Source organism: Chiloscyllium plagiosum, unplaced genomic scaffold, assembly GCF_037043375.1.
Source record: "Chiloscyllium plagiosum isolate Xiang-an unplaced genomic scaffold, Cpla_swu_hap1 HiC_scaffold_3, whole genome shotgun sequence".
Classification (NCBI taxonomy): domain Eukaryota; kingdom Metazoa; phylum Chordata; class Chondrichthyes; order Orectolobiformes; family Hemiscylliidae; genus Chiloscyllium; species Chiloscyllium plagiosum.
In genome coordinates this window covers 130,189,879-130,207,910 of record NW_028270141.1, presented here as the reverse complement: position 1 = coordinate 130,207,910, position 18,032 = coordinate 130,189,879, and the positions used below count along the sequence as shown (strand labels likewise).

General features: G+C 40.6%; 1 protein-coding gene across 4 annotated transcripts in view; it reads left to right on the top strand.

The window, feature by feature from the left end:
- kif6 (kinesin family member 6) overlaps positions 1 to 18,032 on the top strand; it is a 570,521-nt gene that overhangs the window by 469,917 nt on the left and 82,572 nt on the right. For all 4 annotated transcript variants that reach the window (XM_043687249.2, XM_087983390.1, XM_087983396.1 and 1 more), the window contains one exon: positions 8,189 to 8,239. In XM_043687249.2, the coding sequence (XP_043543184.2) occupies positions 8,189 to 8,239 (51 nt within the window). The remainder of the gene's footprint in view (positions 1 to 8,188; positions 8,240 to 18,032) is intronic.

Sequence of the window (18,032 nt, the reverse complement as noted above, 5' to 3'; positions counted from 1 at the left end):
GTCTCTGCTCAGCCACTAGGCGTTATTGCGTACCCCAAAGTCCGCCTTGGAGGACAGTCACCCAAAGATCCGAGGCCGAATATCCCTGACCGCTGATGTGTTCCCCGACTGTGAGGGAACATCCCTGTCTGGCGATCCTTGCACGTTGTCCATTCGTCTGTTGTCATAGCGTCTGCTTGGTCTTGTCAATGTACCATGTCTCAGGGCATCTCATCTTAGTGTCATCTGTGAACTTTGACCCACTACACTTGGTCCCCAACTCTAAATAATCTATGTAAATTGTAAACAATTGTAGTCCCAACATTGATCCCTGAGACATGACACTAGCAACTGATTACCAACAAGAAAAACACCCATTTATCTCCACTCTTTGCCTTCTGTGAGTTAACCAATCTTCTACCCATGCTAATACGTTGCCCATGATGCCATGCACCTTTATCTTCAGCAACAGCCTTTTGTATGATACCTTCTGGAATGCCCTCTGGAAATCCAGATACATCACATCCACAGTCCACCATGCTCATAATGTCCTCAAAGAAAATTCTAATAATCATGGCCTGCCTTTCAAGAATATTTTAAAAATACTGACTTCTGTGCACACTATAAACCTTCCTCAAGTGTGAAAAGAAATTAATTAACCATATTCTGTGTTTTCTATCACTCAGCCAATTTTGTATTCGCCTTCCTACTGCCATTTTATCCCATGAATTCTAACTTTGCTTCCAAAACTGTTGTGTGGCACGATATTAGATTCCTTTTGATTGATATGTCTGGAAGGCATTCAATCAGTGATTTCATAGCCTACAGTGGCCTACTGTGTCTGGACAGGGAATTAGGCCTACTGTTGGCTCTCAGGAAAACTGCAAAGCAAGGAACCCTTTCACTCTAATCAACATCAGTATTGAGGGTACAAATATATTACATTATTTGTATAGGCCAAGTATTCAGTCCATACTTAATTACATGATTATCACACAAACAGTTAGTCTAGGGAAGATGTCGTTACTCTATCATAAACAGCTATACTCAGGAAGCCTTCTGGCAAGTCTTTACTTATCTATGTTATCAGTATTTACTAACTAATGAGAACATTCTGTAATGGAGATGCATAACCACTAGACTGTTAATACTGTTAATACTGTTTGCAACTCAAGTAAACAATTGACAGCCTGCCGTGGTATAAATCCCTATTTCTAAACAAAAGTTTAAAAAAATCTAAACAGTTTTTGTTCACGTAGTTTATTACTGTTTCCTTACAGTAACTTATTCAGAATTCCAGACTCAGTGATGGATGAAGTAAGTGCCCAAAGATTTATACAACACATTTGCGTCTGAACAATCTCAGAGGCCATTCAAATGCATAATGCATATATTTATGACCACTCTAAACAAAAGCAACATGAGCTTAAAGGCATAATGAGATGTTTGCATTAGAATTTGGTGACTCACAACACTATCCAATTATTCTTAACTGAAAGCTTTTTCTTATTGTCAAGCTTTTCAACAGAAGAACAAAGCTGTAACCTGTCAGGATAGTAATACATCTCAGATTTGTTTCCTTTTGGTTCAGCATAAACTGGGATCTCGACATTGAAATTGTAACAGAACCTACTTGTACACCTGCCCTCCAAGTAGGATTTGTGAAAATCTATTTTTAAAATAATTGGACCAAGCTAAATTGTAAAGAAAAATTCACAAGAGGCTCTTGAGGTTCAAAATCATACAAACCAGAAATAGATTCCACATTTCCCTTCCAGTTTCTCTGTTACATTTCCTATGTTTCACTTAGGTTTCAGATTTTCTTTTGTAATACTTTCCGCATATGGCTGTTCTTCTCATGCTTCTCCCATCAGTGCTGATGAGTTCATTGATCTTGCCACGCTTTAAAATATAGCTCAGAGGAGCCAAAATGAAATGCCAAATTCAACAAAGATATTAGTTTAATTGTGGACCTGTGTTATGTCCTGAGACAAGTGATTACAAACTTAAGTTAAGAATGTGGGGAATTTTTACATAAATGACTGGCCAAAAGTGTTTAATGCAAAACTAAGCATTTTTTCATACATGATAACATTAAACATTAGAGTAATTTTCCATCCATTCATTCCAAACAAGTAACCTTGCCCAGTGTTATGATCACAGCTAAAGGTATGGACTCAACAAGTCAGATCGCAGATTGAAATCTGGCTAGATAGATATGTCTTTTTATTTTAATTAACATAATGGTCAGTCACTGAGACTACAGAGTTTCTTTGACAAATAATTTTATTACACAAATAAATACAACTCAGCTGTCTAAAAGTATAGTACAGTTAGAAAGATTTAAAACCACACAACAAATTAATATTTTTAACCTATTTCCTAACATCATCAATTTACAGAGATTAAAATCCTGAAAAAGTACATCTCATCTCTTCACTCCTTCAGGCTCTGATTAACTGATTTCTGACAGTTTATCGCCATGGAAGTGGAAACAATTTAATGAGTCATTTTCAAATCTGCCATCATGATATCTTCGAGGAGAAAGTAAGGACTGCAGATGCTGGAGATCAGAGCTGAAAATGTGTTGCTGGAACAGCGCAGCAGGTCAGGCAGCATCCAAGGAACAGGAGAATCGACGTTTCGGGCATAAGCCCTTCTTCAGGAATGAAGAAGGGCTTATGACCGAAATGTCGATTCTCCTGTTCCTTGGATGCTGCCTGACCTGCTGCGCTGTTCCAGCAACACATTTTCAGCTCATGATATCTTCCCCAACTCTGAGTCTAAACTTTCTCAGTTCTAGTAACCTGCAGATTTCTGACCAAACTCTCCGGGTTTGGAAGTGTCACAAATTAACCCTTTCTTCTGAGGACACAGTTTTCCTGGAACTGCTCTGATCCTCCAATAAGGAGAGAAAACTAAACTTGCTTTTCCTGATGAAGGGCTTTTTTCTGAAACATCGATTTTCCTGCTCCTCGGATACTACCTGACCTTCAGTGCTTTTCCAACATCACTCTAATCTTGACTCTGATCTCCAGAATCTGCAGTACTCACTTTCGCCTTGCTTTTGACCCCAGTCAGGTCTCCTCTGAGCTGCTGTAAAAACTTACAATCTGTACGCTTTCTAAACTACATTCATTTCTTAATTATTCTGAACTGAAAACAAGCTAATATTTACCCCCGTCGTAAACCACCACATTATAACCAGTTTTTTTTATTAACACTGCTAGGAGATGGCAGCCACATACTTTCTGAGCAATACTGGATTTGGCCAATGTTTTGGAAAGACTGTTTGATTTCATTTATTTTAAAAAGAAAATCTTTTGCAGAAGTAACTTATACTCATATGTTACTATATAAAAATCCACACTCCAAAATTTATATATATATATACACACACCTCTCATCACACTGTTCAGAACTTATTTTTGAAAACTGGGTATATGTGGGCTCTGAATTATCTTCATCAATGATAAATTTAGTATACAAGTAGCTAATTAGATAGCTCTAAATAATGGCAATGGAGGTTGCAATGGATGCTTATCAAAGCCTAGTTCAATAGATACAGTGCATCAATTTTGTGTTGTTTGCTCAGATGAATCTTTGCTCCATATAGCTGTGTGCATTCGGAGGGGGCTAAAATGATAACTTGCGGGCACAACTTAAATAAAGTCTTAATAAAGCTTTGACAAAGGGTCAGTTAGACTTGAAATGTCAGCTCTTTTCTCTCCTTATAGATGCTGCCAGACTGCTGAGATTTTCCAGCACGGTGGCTTAGTGGTTAGCACTGCTGCCTCACAGCACCAGGGTCCCATGTTCGATTCCAGCCTCGGGCGACTGTCTGTGTGGAGTTTGCACATTCTCCCCGTGTCTGCGTGGGTTTGCTCCGGTTTCCTCCCACAGTCCAAAAATGTGCAGGTTAGGTGAATTGGCCATGCTAAATTGCCCGTAGTGTTAGGTGAAAGGGTAAAAGTAAGGGAATGGGTCTGGGTGGGTTACTCTTCGGAGGGTCGGTGTGAACTGGTTGGGCCGAAGGGCCTGTTTCCATACCTGTAGGAAATCTAATCTAAATTGCCCATATTGTGCTAGGTGCATCAGTCAGAGGGAAAATGGGTCTAGGTGGGTTACTCTTCGGAGGGTCAGTGTGGACTTGTTGGGCTGAAGGGCTTGTCCCTACACTAGGGAATCTAATCTATACCAGTCAAGAGCCTATCTCTTTTAAATACACTCAATGAATTGATCTCCACAATCTTCTGCAGCAATGAGTTCCACAGATTAACCATGCTCTGGCTGAAGAAATTCCTCCTCATTTAAGTTGTAAAGGTTTGTCTCTTCAATCTGAGGCTGTGCTCTCAGTCTTTTAATTCAATCAGACTCCCCTATCATGCTTCTAAACTCCATCGATAGAGAGCCAGAGTCCTCAACTGCTCCTCATATGACAATGGATTATTGTAAACTTCCTCTGGATCTCTAAGGCCAGCACATCCTTCCCTGGATACAGAACTCAAAATGGATCACAATATTCCAAATTCAGTCTGACCAGAGCCTTATGCAGCCTCAGCAATACGTCTTTGCTGTTGTATTCTGGCCTTCTTGAAATGAATGCGAACGTTGCATTTGCCATTTTAAACGGGAATTGCACCATGGTTAAAGCAGAAGGTTTTGCAAAAAATGAGCCTGACTAGGGAAACACAAAATATCCTGCTTTGCCTCATAGTTGATCTTGTTCTCTGTGACACTTGTCATTCTCCAAGCCATGCTGTGATCCAAGGGAGTGCCTAAACACATCCATGTTTGGGAGCAATGGCTTTTGCAGAAGCCTTGGAATTTGCAAATCCTGTTAAAATCCTGGAAATCCATCCTTAACAGCATTGTGGTTGAACCAGTCTAACAGGGACTGCAGCAGTTCAAGAGGGATCTTACCAGCTGCTTCTCAGGAGCAATTTGGAATTGGCAATAAATATTGATCTTCCAATGATGCTCACATCCCCTCAATTATTTTTAAAAATACTATACCATTTCCTGTTGACGTTTTCAACTTGAAATATTTATACAAAGCATCGGGCACTTGTAAAATCATAGGAACAGCCAAAAGAAAAAGACAACAACTAATCTGTAAGCAATTGATGGCCACTTTAATTAGTTCCTTCTTGCTGCTGAATGCATGTTCAATTGTACGAGGCTAAGAGGGAGTGTTAGCTGGAGCTTTCACAATGACAGCACTTCTGTCATGTTGACGTTGAAGCGACAGAAGGTGCCTGCTATAGGACCAGATGATATAGGAGCAAATGTAAGCCATTCGACCATTGAATCCACTCCACCATTCAATGAGTACATAGCTGACCTGATAATCCTCAACACCACTTGCCTGCCTTGTCCCCATATCCCTTAATTCCTTTAACGTTTCAAAATCAGTCTGTCTTAGCCTTGAATAATCTTAATGACTCAAACTCAACAGCTCTCTGCTATAAAGAATTCCAGAGATTGTCTCACCTCTGAGTGAGGAAATTCCTCCTCATCTTTATCATACATGGGTGACCCTTTACTCTGAGATTATGTCCTCTTGTACTAAACTCTCCCACAAAGGGAAACAACCTTAACGCATCTACTCTGTCAAGCCCCCTAAGACCTCACATGATTTAATGAGGTCTCCTTTCATTCTTCTAAACTCTGATGAGTACAGGCCCAATCTACTTAACCTCTTCTCATAAGACTGTGCCTCCATACCTGGGATCAACCTAATGAACTTTTGTTGGACTGCCTCTAATGCCGGTATTTCTTCCCTTAATTAAGGCGACCAAAACTGTTCATGCCATTCCAGCCATTGCTTGGTCACTGTCTTATATACTTTTAACATGACCTCCATATTTTTATACTTCATTCTCTTTGAAATAAAGGCCATCATTCAATTTACTTTTGCTGTAATTTGTTGAATTTGTATGCTATCCCTCTGTAGACTCTTTGTATAGTCTTCACCTCCTCCCTTCCCATTTACTTTTGTGTCATCCACAAACTTGGCGATAATACATTCACTACTCGCAACTAAGTGTCACTCCACAAGACTCAAGGTGCCATCTTTAAAAAGGAAAAAGTGAGGACTGCAGATGCTGGAGATTAAAGTTGAGAGTGTAGTGCTGGAAAAGCACAACAGGTCACGCAGCATCTAAGGAGGAGAGTCGATGTTTCGGTCAAAAGTGCTTCAGGCTCCTTCCTGGTGAAGGGCTTTTGCCTGAAATGTCAACTCTTGCCATCTTTAAAAAGCCTACTTTGTCCCAACAATCTGCCTTCTATTAGTTAGACATTCCTATATCAATGCCAATATACAATTGCCAACACAATGGATTTTTACATTGTTAAGTAGCCTTATGTGCGTTGTCTTATCAAAAACCTTTTGGAAAGCCGTATTACATATCATTCAATGATTCTCCTTTATCTATCCTGCTTGTTTCCTTCTCAAAGAATTCTAATTAATTTGCCAGGTATGATATCCCTTTCATGAAACCATCCTGACTTTGCTTGCTTACACTTGGCATTTTTAAATGTTATGTAAAATTCCTGCAGCCATTCACTCACATTTGCTGGTGTGAGTCCTACCAAAATTGCACCGACAATGGAAGCTAATTTAACACTTACAGCCCCTAAACACATTGGTGCTAAACTGAGTTCTCCAGCATTAACATCATGATTCTGCCTGTTATCTATAATTCATAAACTCGTCAACAGTGGAAAGACCTGGCTAACAAAATTCAATATAGAGAAGTGTGAAGTAAAGGATTTTGGAATGAAAATTAGTCTGAGGCAATGTTAATAAAGTTGTAATATTTTTAAAGTGGCTGTGTAAATAAAGTGGCTCTAAGGGGAGGCAATGGCCTAATGGCATTATCTCTAGACTTCAAAGTTTGTGTGAAGATTTGTAGCTCGTGTGCTCATTGTTGTGGTTCTGTTCGCCGAGCTGGAAGTTTTTGTTGCAAACGTTTCGTCCCCTGGCTAGGCGACATCATCAGTGCTTGGGAGCCTCCTGCGAAGCGCTTCTTTGATGTTTCCTCCGGTGTTTATAGTGGTCTGTCCCTGCCGCTTCCGGTTGTCAGTTTCAGCTGTCCGCTGTAGTGGTTGGTATATTGGGTCCAGGTCGATGTGTTTGTTGGTGGAGTTTGTGGATGAATGCCATGCCTCTAGGAATTCTCTGGCTGTTCTCTGTCTGGCTTGCCCTATGATAGTAGTGTTGTCCCAGTCGAATTCATGTTGCTTGTTGTCTGCGTGTGTGGCTACTAAGGATAGCTGGTCGTGTCGTTTCGTGGCTAGTTGATGTTCATGTATGCGGATTGTTAGCTGGCTTCCTGTTTGTCCTATATAGTGTTTTGTGCAGTCCTTGCATGGTATTTTGTACACTACATTAGTTTTGCTCATGTTGGGTATCGGGTCCTTCGTTCTGGTGAGTTGTTGTCTGAGCGTGGCTGTTGGTTTGTGTGCCGTTATGAGTCCTAGGGGTCGCAGTAGTCTGGCTGTCTGCTCTGAGATGCTCCTGATGTATGATAGTGTGGCTAGTCCTTTTGGTTGTGGTATGTCCTCATTCCGTGGTCTCTCTCTTCGGCATCTGTTGATGAAGTTGCGCGGGTATCCGTTTTTGGCGAATACCTTGTATCGGTGTTCCTCTGCTTCTTTTTGCACGGATACCCGCGCAACTTCATCAACAGATGCCCATGTTTCATGAGTGAATAGAAGAAAAATGCAGGCCTGCTAAATATTTATAAATCACCGGTTAGGTTAGAGTATTGCATTGATTTCTCTGTTTTTAATTTCTGCTTCAAAAATAAATTGGGCATTATCAGAATGAATGTCACTGCCTTCATACGTCAAATGGGAGAGCAAAACTATCAAACATAGAAATGATAAAGTTGAGGACATACTGATTTGGTGCTTCTGATGAATCAGGTACAATTTTGCAGAAGCATCGTACTTACTTACCATTGGCTGCTAAACAGCTAAGATTCATATCTCATAACTAAAGTATAAAATGCAGCAGTCATCTGGGATTGTTAGATTCATGAACTATCTGGTCACAGAATTTGCCACCTCTTATTACTTAGACATTGATTTACCTCATTTCAAAATAAGTTAAGAAATCTACCCTCATGCCTCGTCAAAGGTCCCCTATTAAAAGAAGAGTCAATCACTTCATAATCAATAACTGTCTCTCATTCTCTTGCAGATCAACTGAAAGGTCATCTAGAACAGAGGAGAATGCAAAGGGCTGCCTCCAGTAAGTGTACAAATGTTGGAATCAATATTTGGCAACAATTAGTTGTTCACAAAGTGAAGTGAATGAATAAAACATAACAGAAGAAATAGTGACCATTATTTAAGTTTAAGATCTCAATGACAGATGTGAGTAGTGCTGACATGCCATATTGAGGACTGAGATATTCATTGAACCTCCTCCTCCCAGATGTTCTTTAATTGTCCATCACAACTAATGTGGCAAAACTGCAAACCTTTGATCCGATCTGTTCTTTATAGCATGGTCTTTATCATACTGCTTCTAATTTTCAGCACGTACTTAGTCCTGTGCTTTACAGCTTTTGGTGACTTGCAGATTTCAAAACAAGCATTTTTAGTTTGAAAGTTTAAACTAAATTTTTACATTGAGGTAGATGTGCTTTCCCTGAACTGTCCTGTACCCTTTTCTAGGAGAGAATCTATACTTGTTTCTGACCCAATGTCAGGTCTCCTTCGAAATGCCTTGAATTTTCAACATTTAAGCTTCTTAAGCTAAAAGATGTACAATATAATCATAGAATCACTATAGTGTGAAAACAAGCCCTTTGGCCCAACAAGTCCACACCAACCCTCTGAAGAGTAACTCAACCAGACCCATTCCCCTACCTTATATTTACCCCTGACCAATACACCTAACCTATACATCCCTGGACTCTATAGGCAATTTAGCATGGCCAATTCACAAAACCTGCACATCTTTGGACTGTGGGAGGAAACCAGAGCAATTGGAGGAAACCTACACAGATACAGGGAGAATGTGTAGAATCCATACAGACAGTCACCTGAGGCTGGAATCGAACCAGGATCACTGGCACTGTGAGGCAGCAGTGCTAACCACTGAGCCACCATGCCACCTTGCAAGAAAAGTAACATAGTGATTTTGTATGAAACTGGAGACCTTAATCTGACACTCACTTCGATTTTTGTCCACAGCTCAGGTTCCCAAGAGTTTGGAAATTCCCAGCTGTGCATTCAATTTATAAACATGCTGCTGAAACATAGAATTTCTATCCATGATGGAAATAGGAGGGGCAGGTTGTATTAGAAATCAAGGCAGGAGACAATGGGGAAGATGCTCAGTGATAGGCTGCATGTGAAGAGGAACTGAATGTAAGGCCTGCGGCAGGACTGCAGCACTTTGTCAATTTTGACAAAATGCCTCCAGCTCTCACCATTCACACCCTCTCACTTACCCAATCACCCCATCATCCATCTGTGTCAATCCATGCCAATGCAAACCCTGAACCCATGCACATAACCACTCCTACCCTTCTTGCTAACTTATACTCCTTTACCAACCCATAATCATTCACGCACTACCTACCAAAGCCCCTTCACCTACACACAAGCCCTGAATATACCCTTTACCATCTGCCCACCCATCATGTATCTTTCTAACCCTGATTCAGAGATGCCGGTGTTGGACTGGGGTGTACAAAGTTAAAAATCACACAGCACCAGGTTATATTCCAATAGGTTTATTTGGAAGCACAAGCTTTCGGAGCACTGCTCCTTCATCAGATGGTTCTAATCCCTGTTTCAAATTAGTCCCAATTTATGCCATCTCCCTAACCAGCACCCCTTGCCCTTACATTTAACATGCCTATATATTCAGTGTCACCATAGACAGAGCTCAGGACAAATGCTTGAAATAAATACAATCAAGTTCTGTAAAGTAAAATTCTAAGTGTCTATTACAGACCACTATTTTGAAAAAAGCATTCACATTCATAAAACCTCATTTGCTACATTTACATTCCTTCAACAAAATCTTACAACAGCAACCATGTCAGTCATGCCTAATCCTTTATAATGAGCATTGGAATTCATTGTCCCATTTCAAAATGTCTATAATTACCTATAGTTGTCAATCAAACTGTGAAATGGCAGAGACCTGACTGTGATAATAGATGACTGTGACATCGTACATGCAGTCCTAATCCAGTAAACCCTGAGGCTTCTGTCAACATACTGGAACTAGAAGAAGACGCCTACTGGACTCAAAACATTAACTCTGCTTCTCTTCCCACAGATACTACCAGACTTGCTGAGTTTCTCCAGCGCTTTCTGTTTTTAGTTCAGATTTCCAGCATCCATGGTATTTGTTTCTATTTGAGTATGAAATAGCATTTTGTTTTAATGTTCCATCATATCTTTCAAAGATTTAAAGGGCAGGACTTCTAAATACCCTGACAGCCTGACAGATCACTTTGACAGTGGCTATTAACAACCTCTTTCACCACATTTGACAGCCCTATTGACAGTTGTTTTGGTAGTTTTTATAGTTTACTTTGTCAGATCTGTGGACTGTTCTCATGTTCTTGACACTTAAGTTATTGTACTTTTTGTCCACATTCATGTCTACTTTTAACAATTGATCTGAAATCTGAAGCCATACTTGGATGCGGGGCTTGCAATTTCCAGGCTTACCTGTCTTTTACACCCCAATATTAGGGCATTTTCTGGTGAAATTCCAGCTTACTTAGAACTTATTTGCTGTTTTCAAAGAATTAATATGAAAATATTTAAATATAACCATTATTGGTAGAATGTTAAAGTCAAAAATTACAAGTTAAAACTGGCAAAAGGCAGAATCTCTATATAATTACGGACCTCGACTTTCCAGAGAACTCCAGGACTTTCTCTGTTGGGGATAAAAAGGCTTACCTTGAATGAAAAAGTGTAGCACAGTGTTTCCGACATTAGCACTCCTGCCTCACAGTGTCATGGTGCGAGGTTCGATTCCCACTTCAGGTGACTGTCTATGTGGAGTTTGTACGTTCTCCCTGTGTCTGCGTGAGTTTCCTCCGGTATTCCAGTTTCCTCTCACAATCCAAAGATGTGCAGGTTAGGTGGATTGGCTATGGGAAATGCAGGATTATAGTGTAGGAAAGTGGATCTAGGCGGATGTTGTTCAGAGGGTCAGTGTGGATTTGATGGGTCGAATGGCCTGCTTCCACACTGTAGGGATTCTATGAAAATCTGGGAATTACAACAGTTCTTCACTTAGATATTTCACAGGCAACAAGAGGCACAAAATATGCACAAGTGAAATGTAGTCAGCCTGAAGATTACCGGCAGACATAAAATATGGGGAAAGGAGGAATTCATTTGTGTAGCACCATTTTTTGATGGCACAATAAAGATATTAATTTCTCAGTGGCAGACAGCACCACAGGCTAATTGTTACCTGTGTGGCATTCACATCGATGTTTTTAAAGAAAGTAATCCATATCATGGTTGGTTGTCCTACTTCCCCAATGCATCGAATTAAGTCTGCATCGAACCAGTACAAATGGCGCTACAATAATAGGTGTCCTTTCCAGGATGCTTTCCATCTTGTTTCTGTATAGTGGAACGCAGAGAACAATTAAAAACAAGTCAGCTTTCAAATCTGCTACAGCTTTTAAAAACTGTTTTTGTAGATTGTTTCTCACTCTTTATGGGTTTGTCCATCATTTTTGTTGCTTTGGTTTGCTAACCAGCCAAACATTGCAGCCATACCTTTCACCCAACTGCTGTGTGGCTGAATTCCAGTCATCACTTAGCTTTCTGAAACTGATGGGATTGGATCATCAACAGTATTAGAATCAATCTTTGGTGCTTGAACTCTGTAAATATTCTGGTATGAGGTCCGTTTACAATATGCCTGTTACTGGTTTCAGCATATGCATGGTTTAAACACCTTGTAAATGCAGCATGAAGGAGGAAGGAATTTGGCTAAACCAAACATTTGCCGCTTAGAGTCACAGAATCATAGATCTATACAGCACGGAAATAGACCCTTTGGTCCAATTCATCGATGCTGACCAGATATCCTCAATTAATCTAGTCCCATTTTACTAGCACTTGACCCATATCCCACTAAACTCTTCCTATTCATATACCCATTCAGATGCTTTTAAATGCTGTAATTGTACCAGCCTCCACCACTTCCTCTGGCAGCTCATTCGATACACACACCACCCTCTGCGTGAAAAAGTTGCCCCTTTGGTCCCTTTTAAATTTTCATTAAGAATAGCTACCAATCTGTTTAATTGACAGTTTAAATAATAAAACTTTTCATTCATTGGTTCATCAGGTTGGCACATGTGTGAAATATGTTGGCATCTGTCAAAGATTACTTCATGTCACTGGCCCTGATCCAACCTTAACCCAAGATGAAGTTGTAAAGAATGGTTTGTTTGAAAGAGGTACCATTGCAGAACCAGAACCTGGCCCCCATATACTCCACATGTCAGTACATCTTCAGCAATTAAGCACAGATCTGAACAAGCATGACAGTTTGATAATCAGTAATTGTGAGAAGTTTATCTCAATTTTTTGCAAGACCGGTAATTTCATGAAGTTCTCTGAATACAGAAAAATAAGTAAAATTTATAAACAACTGAGCTAAATTTGACATACCATTTTGAGAACTGTGCAATGGCAAATATTCACATTAGAGAATGTTTCAATTTTCTTCCAGTGTCAACTTGCCATCATGGTGCAGACAAGTTGGACTGAAGGGTCTGTTTTTGTGTTGTATGACTTCACCTATGACCAACTATTCCTATCATGGTAGCACAATGGGACTCTTTGTATCTATAATGCTAGCACTATTCGTTTCTTTTCTGGTTTTATTTTCAGCTAAATTTGAACAGTCAGGCTACTGTGCAGCAAGTTTAGCTGAGAATTAGTTTGCCTTATCTATAGGACACTGTAGGGTGACTCAGTGGTTAGCACTGCTGCCTCACAACATCAGCAACCCGTGTTCAGTTGCATCCTTGGGCAACTGTCTGTGTGGAGATTGCCCATTCTCCCTGTGGGTTTCCTTTGGGTGCTTTAGTTTCCTCCCAAAGTTCAAAAATGTGTAGGCTAAGTGATTTAGCTATGGGAAATGCAAGGTTACAAGGGTAGGTTGGGGGGTGGCTCTGGGTGGGATGCTGTTCAAATGGTCAGTGTGGAGCTGAATGGGATTCTATGATTGTCCAGCCGAGCGTGGAGAGAGTAAGAGTTAAGAGCAGTTTTTCAGAATGGTTGTAGCCCTCTTATTTTATTTCTTGGGTCATTCCTGTTCAATATCCACATCATTGGTAATGGACTTCAAAGGAGCAGTGACAAGATTTACAGATTATATCAAAATAAGAAGTATGGATACGACTTCAGAACAACAAAGGAAAGTATAAAGGGACATTTTTAAAAATGGGGTAATGGGTTAGAATTCAAAGTCATTTACTGTGAAGTAAAAATAACGATTAAGTATATGCTGAATGTCAGGTTTTAAGTTTGCTTGCTGAGCTGGAAGCTTTGTTTTCAGATGTTTCACCACTATGCTAGGTAACATTATCAGTGAACCTCCCGTTAAGCAAACTTACAACCTGAACCTCAACCTGAGCTACAAATCTTCTCAAAAACAGTATATACTGAATGTAAATGGGTTCATGCTCGAAGACATAGAACATAGAAAAATACAGCGCATTACAGGCCCTTACGCCCTCGATGTTGCGCCGATCCAAGCCCACCTAACCTACACTAGCCCACTATCCTCCATATGCCTATCCAATGCCCGTTTAAATGCCCATAAAGAGGGAGAGTCCACCACTGCTACTGGCAGGGCATTCCATGAACTCACGACTCGCTGAGTAAAGAATCTACCCCTAACATCTGTCCTATACCTACCACCCCTTAATTTAAAGCTATGCCCCCTCGCAATAGCTGACTCCATACGTGGAAAAAGGTTCTCATGGTCAACCCTTTCTAAACCCCTAATCATCTTGTACACCTCTATCAAGTCACCCCTAAACCTTCTTTTCTCCAATGAAAACAGCCCCAAGTGCCTCAGCCTTTCCTCATATGATCTTCCTACCATACCAGGCAACATCCTGGTAAACCTCCTCTGCATCTGTTCCAGTGCCTCCACATCCTTCCTATAGTATGGCGACCAAAACTGCTCACAATATTCCAGATGCGGCCGCACCAGAGTCTTATACAACTGAAACATGACCTCAGGACTCCGGAACTCAATTCCTCTACCAATAAAAGCCAGTACGCCATATGCCTTCTTCACCACACTATTTACCTGGGTGGCAACTTTCAGAGATCTGTGTACATGGACACCAAGATCCCTCTGCTCATCCACACTACCAAGTATCCGACCATTAGCCCAGTACCCCATCTTTTTGTTACTCATACCAAAGTGAATCACCTCACACTTACCTACATTGAACTCCATTTGCCACCTTTCTGCCCAGCTCTGCAGATTATCTATATCCCGCTGTAACCTGACACATCCTTCCTCACTGTCAACAACTCCACCGACTTTCGTATCATCCGCAAACTTGCTCACCCAACCTTCTAGCCCCTCCTCCAGGTCATTTATAAAAATGACAAACAGCAATGGTCCCAAAACAGATCCTTGCGGAACACCGCTAGTAACTGCACTCCAAGATGAACCTTTACCATCAACTACTACCCTCTGTCTTCTTCCAGCCAGCCAATTCCTAATCCAAACCTCCAACTCACCCTCAATGCCATACCTCCGTATTTTTTGCAGTAGCCTACCATGGGGAACCTTATCAAACGCCTTACTAAAATCCATATACACCACATCTACCGCTTTACCCTCGTCTACCTCCTTAGTCACCTTCTCAAAGAATTCAATAAGGTTTGTGAGGCACGACCTGCCCTTCACAAAACCATGCTGACTATAAGACAACAGAGGAATTTGTGAACAGAATATTAAATGAAGTAATTCAGGTTTACTGAACAATTAAAGAGTAAGATTAAGCAAACTCAAGGTTTTAATTGAAGAAATAAGGGGTGAACTTTCCAGACAAGCAATGACCCTGTCCTGTGGAGACCATTTCAGTTCTACCTGCTCAGCATATTCAAATCCTGCCCTCCTAACCCCAAACCTCACACATCTCTTGCTGGGGCCTGCCATACCAGTCACTTTCCAATCTGGCTCTCACAACAGTTGTTATATGTGTAAAAGCCAGTAACATGAGCTCTCCTATGTGGCCTAGAAGAACCAAGTTAATTTTTGGCCATGGGGCTATTAATTGACTCAGAGTGAAACCTATGCCCATTTCTTGGAGAAAATCTCACCTTGGAGAACCACGTACCAATTGAATAGTGACGTAGAAAATAGGCATAGGAGTAGCTTTGTTAGCCCTTTGACCCTTCTCCACCATTCAAAATGATCATGGCTGATCATCCAACTTAGTACCCTGTTCTTGCTTTCTCCCTATACCCTTTGATCCTTTTAACCCTAACAGCTACACCTAACTCCTTTTTGAAAACACTCAATACATTGGTGTCAATTACTTTCAGTGGCAGAGAATTGGACAAACTGACCACTCTCTGGGTGAAGACATTTCCCCTCATCTCAGTCCAAAATGACTTACCTCATATCGTTAAACTGACCCCTGGTTCTGGACTCCTGGGTCATCAGCAAAATCGTTCCCACATCTAGACTGTGTAGACTTTTTAGAATTTTATAGTTTCTATGAGATCTCCCCTTCATTCTTCTAAACTTCAGTGAGTGTGGTCCTAATCGATCTAGTCTGTCTTCATATGTTAGACCTGCCTTGGTCAGGTAAGAAGTCCAAAGCTGCATGTAATACTCCACGTGTAGTCTCTGAAAGGCTTTATGTACAATTGCAGCAAGGCATCCTTGCTCCTGTACTTGAATTCTCTTGTTACAAAGGCCAGCATATTATTTGCCTTTTTCACCACCTGCTGAATTGCATTCTACTTTCAGTGACTGGTGTACAAGGACTCCCAGGTCTCGTTGCATCTTTCCTTGCCCTAATCTCTGTAGTATCCAGTGCCTCTCTATTCTCAGCAACTTTACTGGCTGTGGCAGCAACTGCTGAGTCTGTATACATCCTCCTGTGTCTCTGGAGCCATGTTAGCTGATGAATGAGAGTGTTTATCTGAATCCAGGCTGACAGGCCGTGGTGAGGAGTGTGTGGGGAGTCGGGAATGGCAGACAGAATTCAGAAGCCTGGGTACTGTAGATGGTATAGGATCTGGGGGGGGGGGGAGGGATTGTGCGTGTGTATCTATGTGAAACTGTAATGAAGAGCCTTTACAGAACACTAATGTGGTCTCAGTTAGAATACTGTTTGTAGCTATACACTCTGCACTACATGGAGGGTGTTGAGATTGTAGGGATAATACAGTGCAGATTAACTATTTTGCAGGATATGAGGAAATGAGAATATGAAAGAACCTTCAAAAATGGATCCTTTTCTTGCTGGAACATTGATAAATCAGAGGGAACTAATAATATAAATAGTTGGGATAGGTAGGTGGAAATAAACTGTTTCCATCTGGTTCAGGGATCAAAAGCAAAATGCCATGGATACAAGATGGGAAAAACCACTCCACACACAGTTGAAAGACTGTGAAATTCACTTCCAGGCTTAGTGGCTGAGGCAGAAATTGATTAAGGATTAGATTGGATAGTGGTTGAAGGAATGAAAAAGAAGAGTTTACAGACACAAGAATTTGGATAATTGTGGAGAACCATTAGCTTGTGTGCCAACCTGGAGTGGTTGAACCAAAAGACTTGCTTCCTTGTGTATTTCCAAAAGTGCCATGCAGGTCCTACCTCAGCCAGCCTTCATGGTCTGCTGCTTGCCTGCCCGGGGTTAAAGTTTAATGACAAGTCTATTGTAGCCAAGAATATTGTAAGTGCCTGCCCCTCGTCACTCCTGTTTAATAGCAGAGCAGATTGAAAACTGATTAGGAGCCTCATAATTTCAGACAAATTTCTCAATATTTGGCTCCCATCTCTCATCATAGTGAGTGCATTTAACTTAAAGGTAAATATTTGAATTCAGCTATTCCTTTCCACTTCACTGTTATCCTGATTTACTGCATTCAGCTTTTCGCAGACCGTGCAATTCCATTATGGTGACTTGAAAAACTGCTTCACCAGACTTGAAGTAATTTTCAGATTCAGTGTAGGAAAGAGTGTGTTGCTGTATAAGATTAACAGTTTCAACTCTCTTTTTGACAGAGTGAGTGAGAAAGAGAGGGAGACTGTTATTGCTTGTCATTCCTGCCAAGATTGCATTCCTGAGGACCAGGTTTTGCTTCCCAGATTTTCTGCTATCTTCTCATCTGATTTGAACTTGGCAGGATTTGAATCTGTAAAGTTTTCTTTTAAAAGAAGGGGGAATTTAAACTAAACTTTCCTGTAAAACTCATCAAGCTTGGGGTTGTCTGGAGAGCAGTGAAGTGAAGCAGAATGTGTAACTAGATATTGTAGTCACCCTAAGCTCCATCACTATTCAATAAGTCCCAGTGACCCCAAGTTCAAAGCAAATTCAGCATCATTTTCAAATTGACTGAGTTATCGTGGTAAAACCCCCATTTATATAAAGAATGGAAAATTTCACCTGAACCAAATTAAATTATAACTTCAATTGAACTGGACAAGAAATGATTCGATTAAAAAGATCAATTGCTGTTGTAACAAAAGGAACAGAGATGTTAAAATCAAGTGGGAAACTGTTAGAAGCAAACAGCATCTTACAAGAGAATGGGTATTGTAACATTTTAGGAGAAAATTCCAGCAAGAATTAGAAATCAAAGCAATTTTCCAATTTGATTTCCAACGAAACATTGTGGTACTATTTTGTTCTGTTCACATTTGTAGCTAACTAAATCGGCATGTGTATAAAACAAGTTTCCTCACTTGATTCTTAGAAAACTCATTTATCTTATACTAGATACGCATTATTTTTGGTCCATGCCACAACAGCATTCTCCGGTCATTGAAT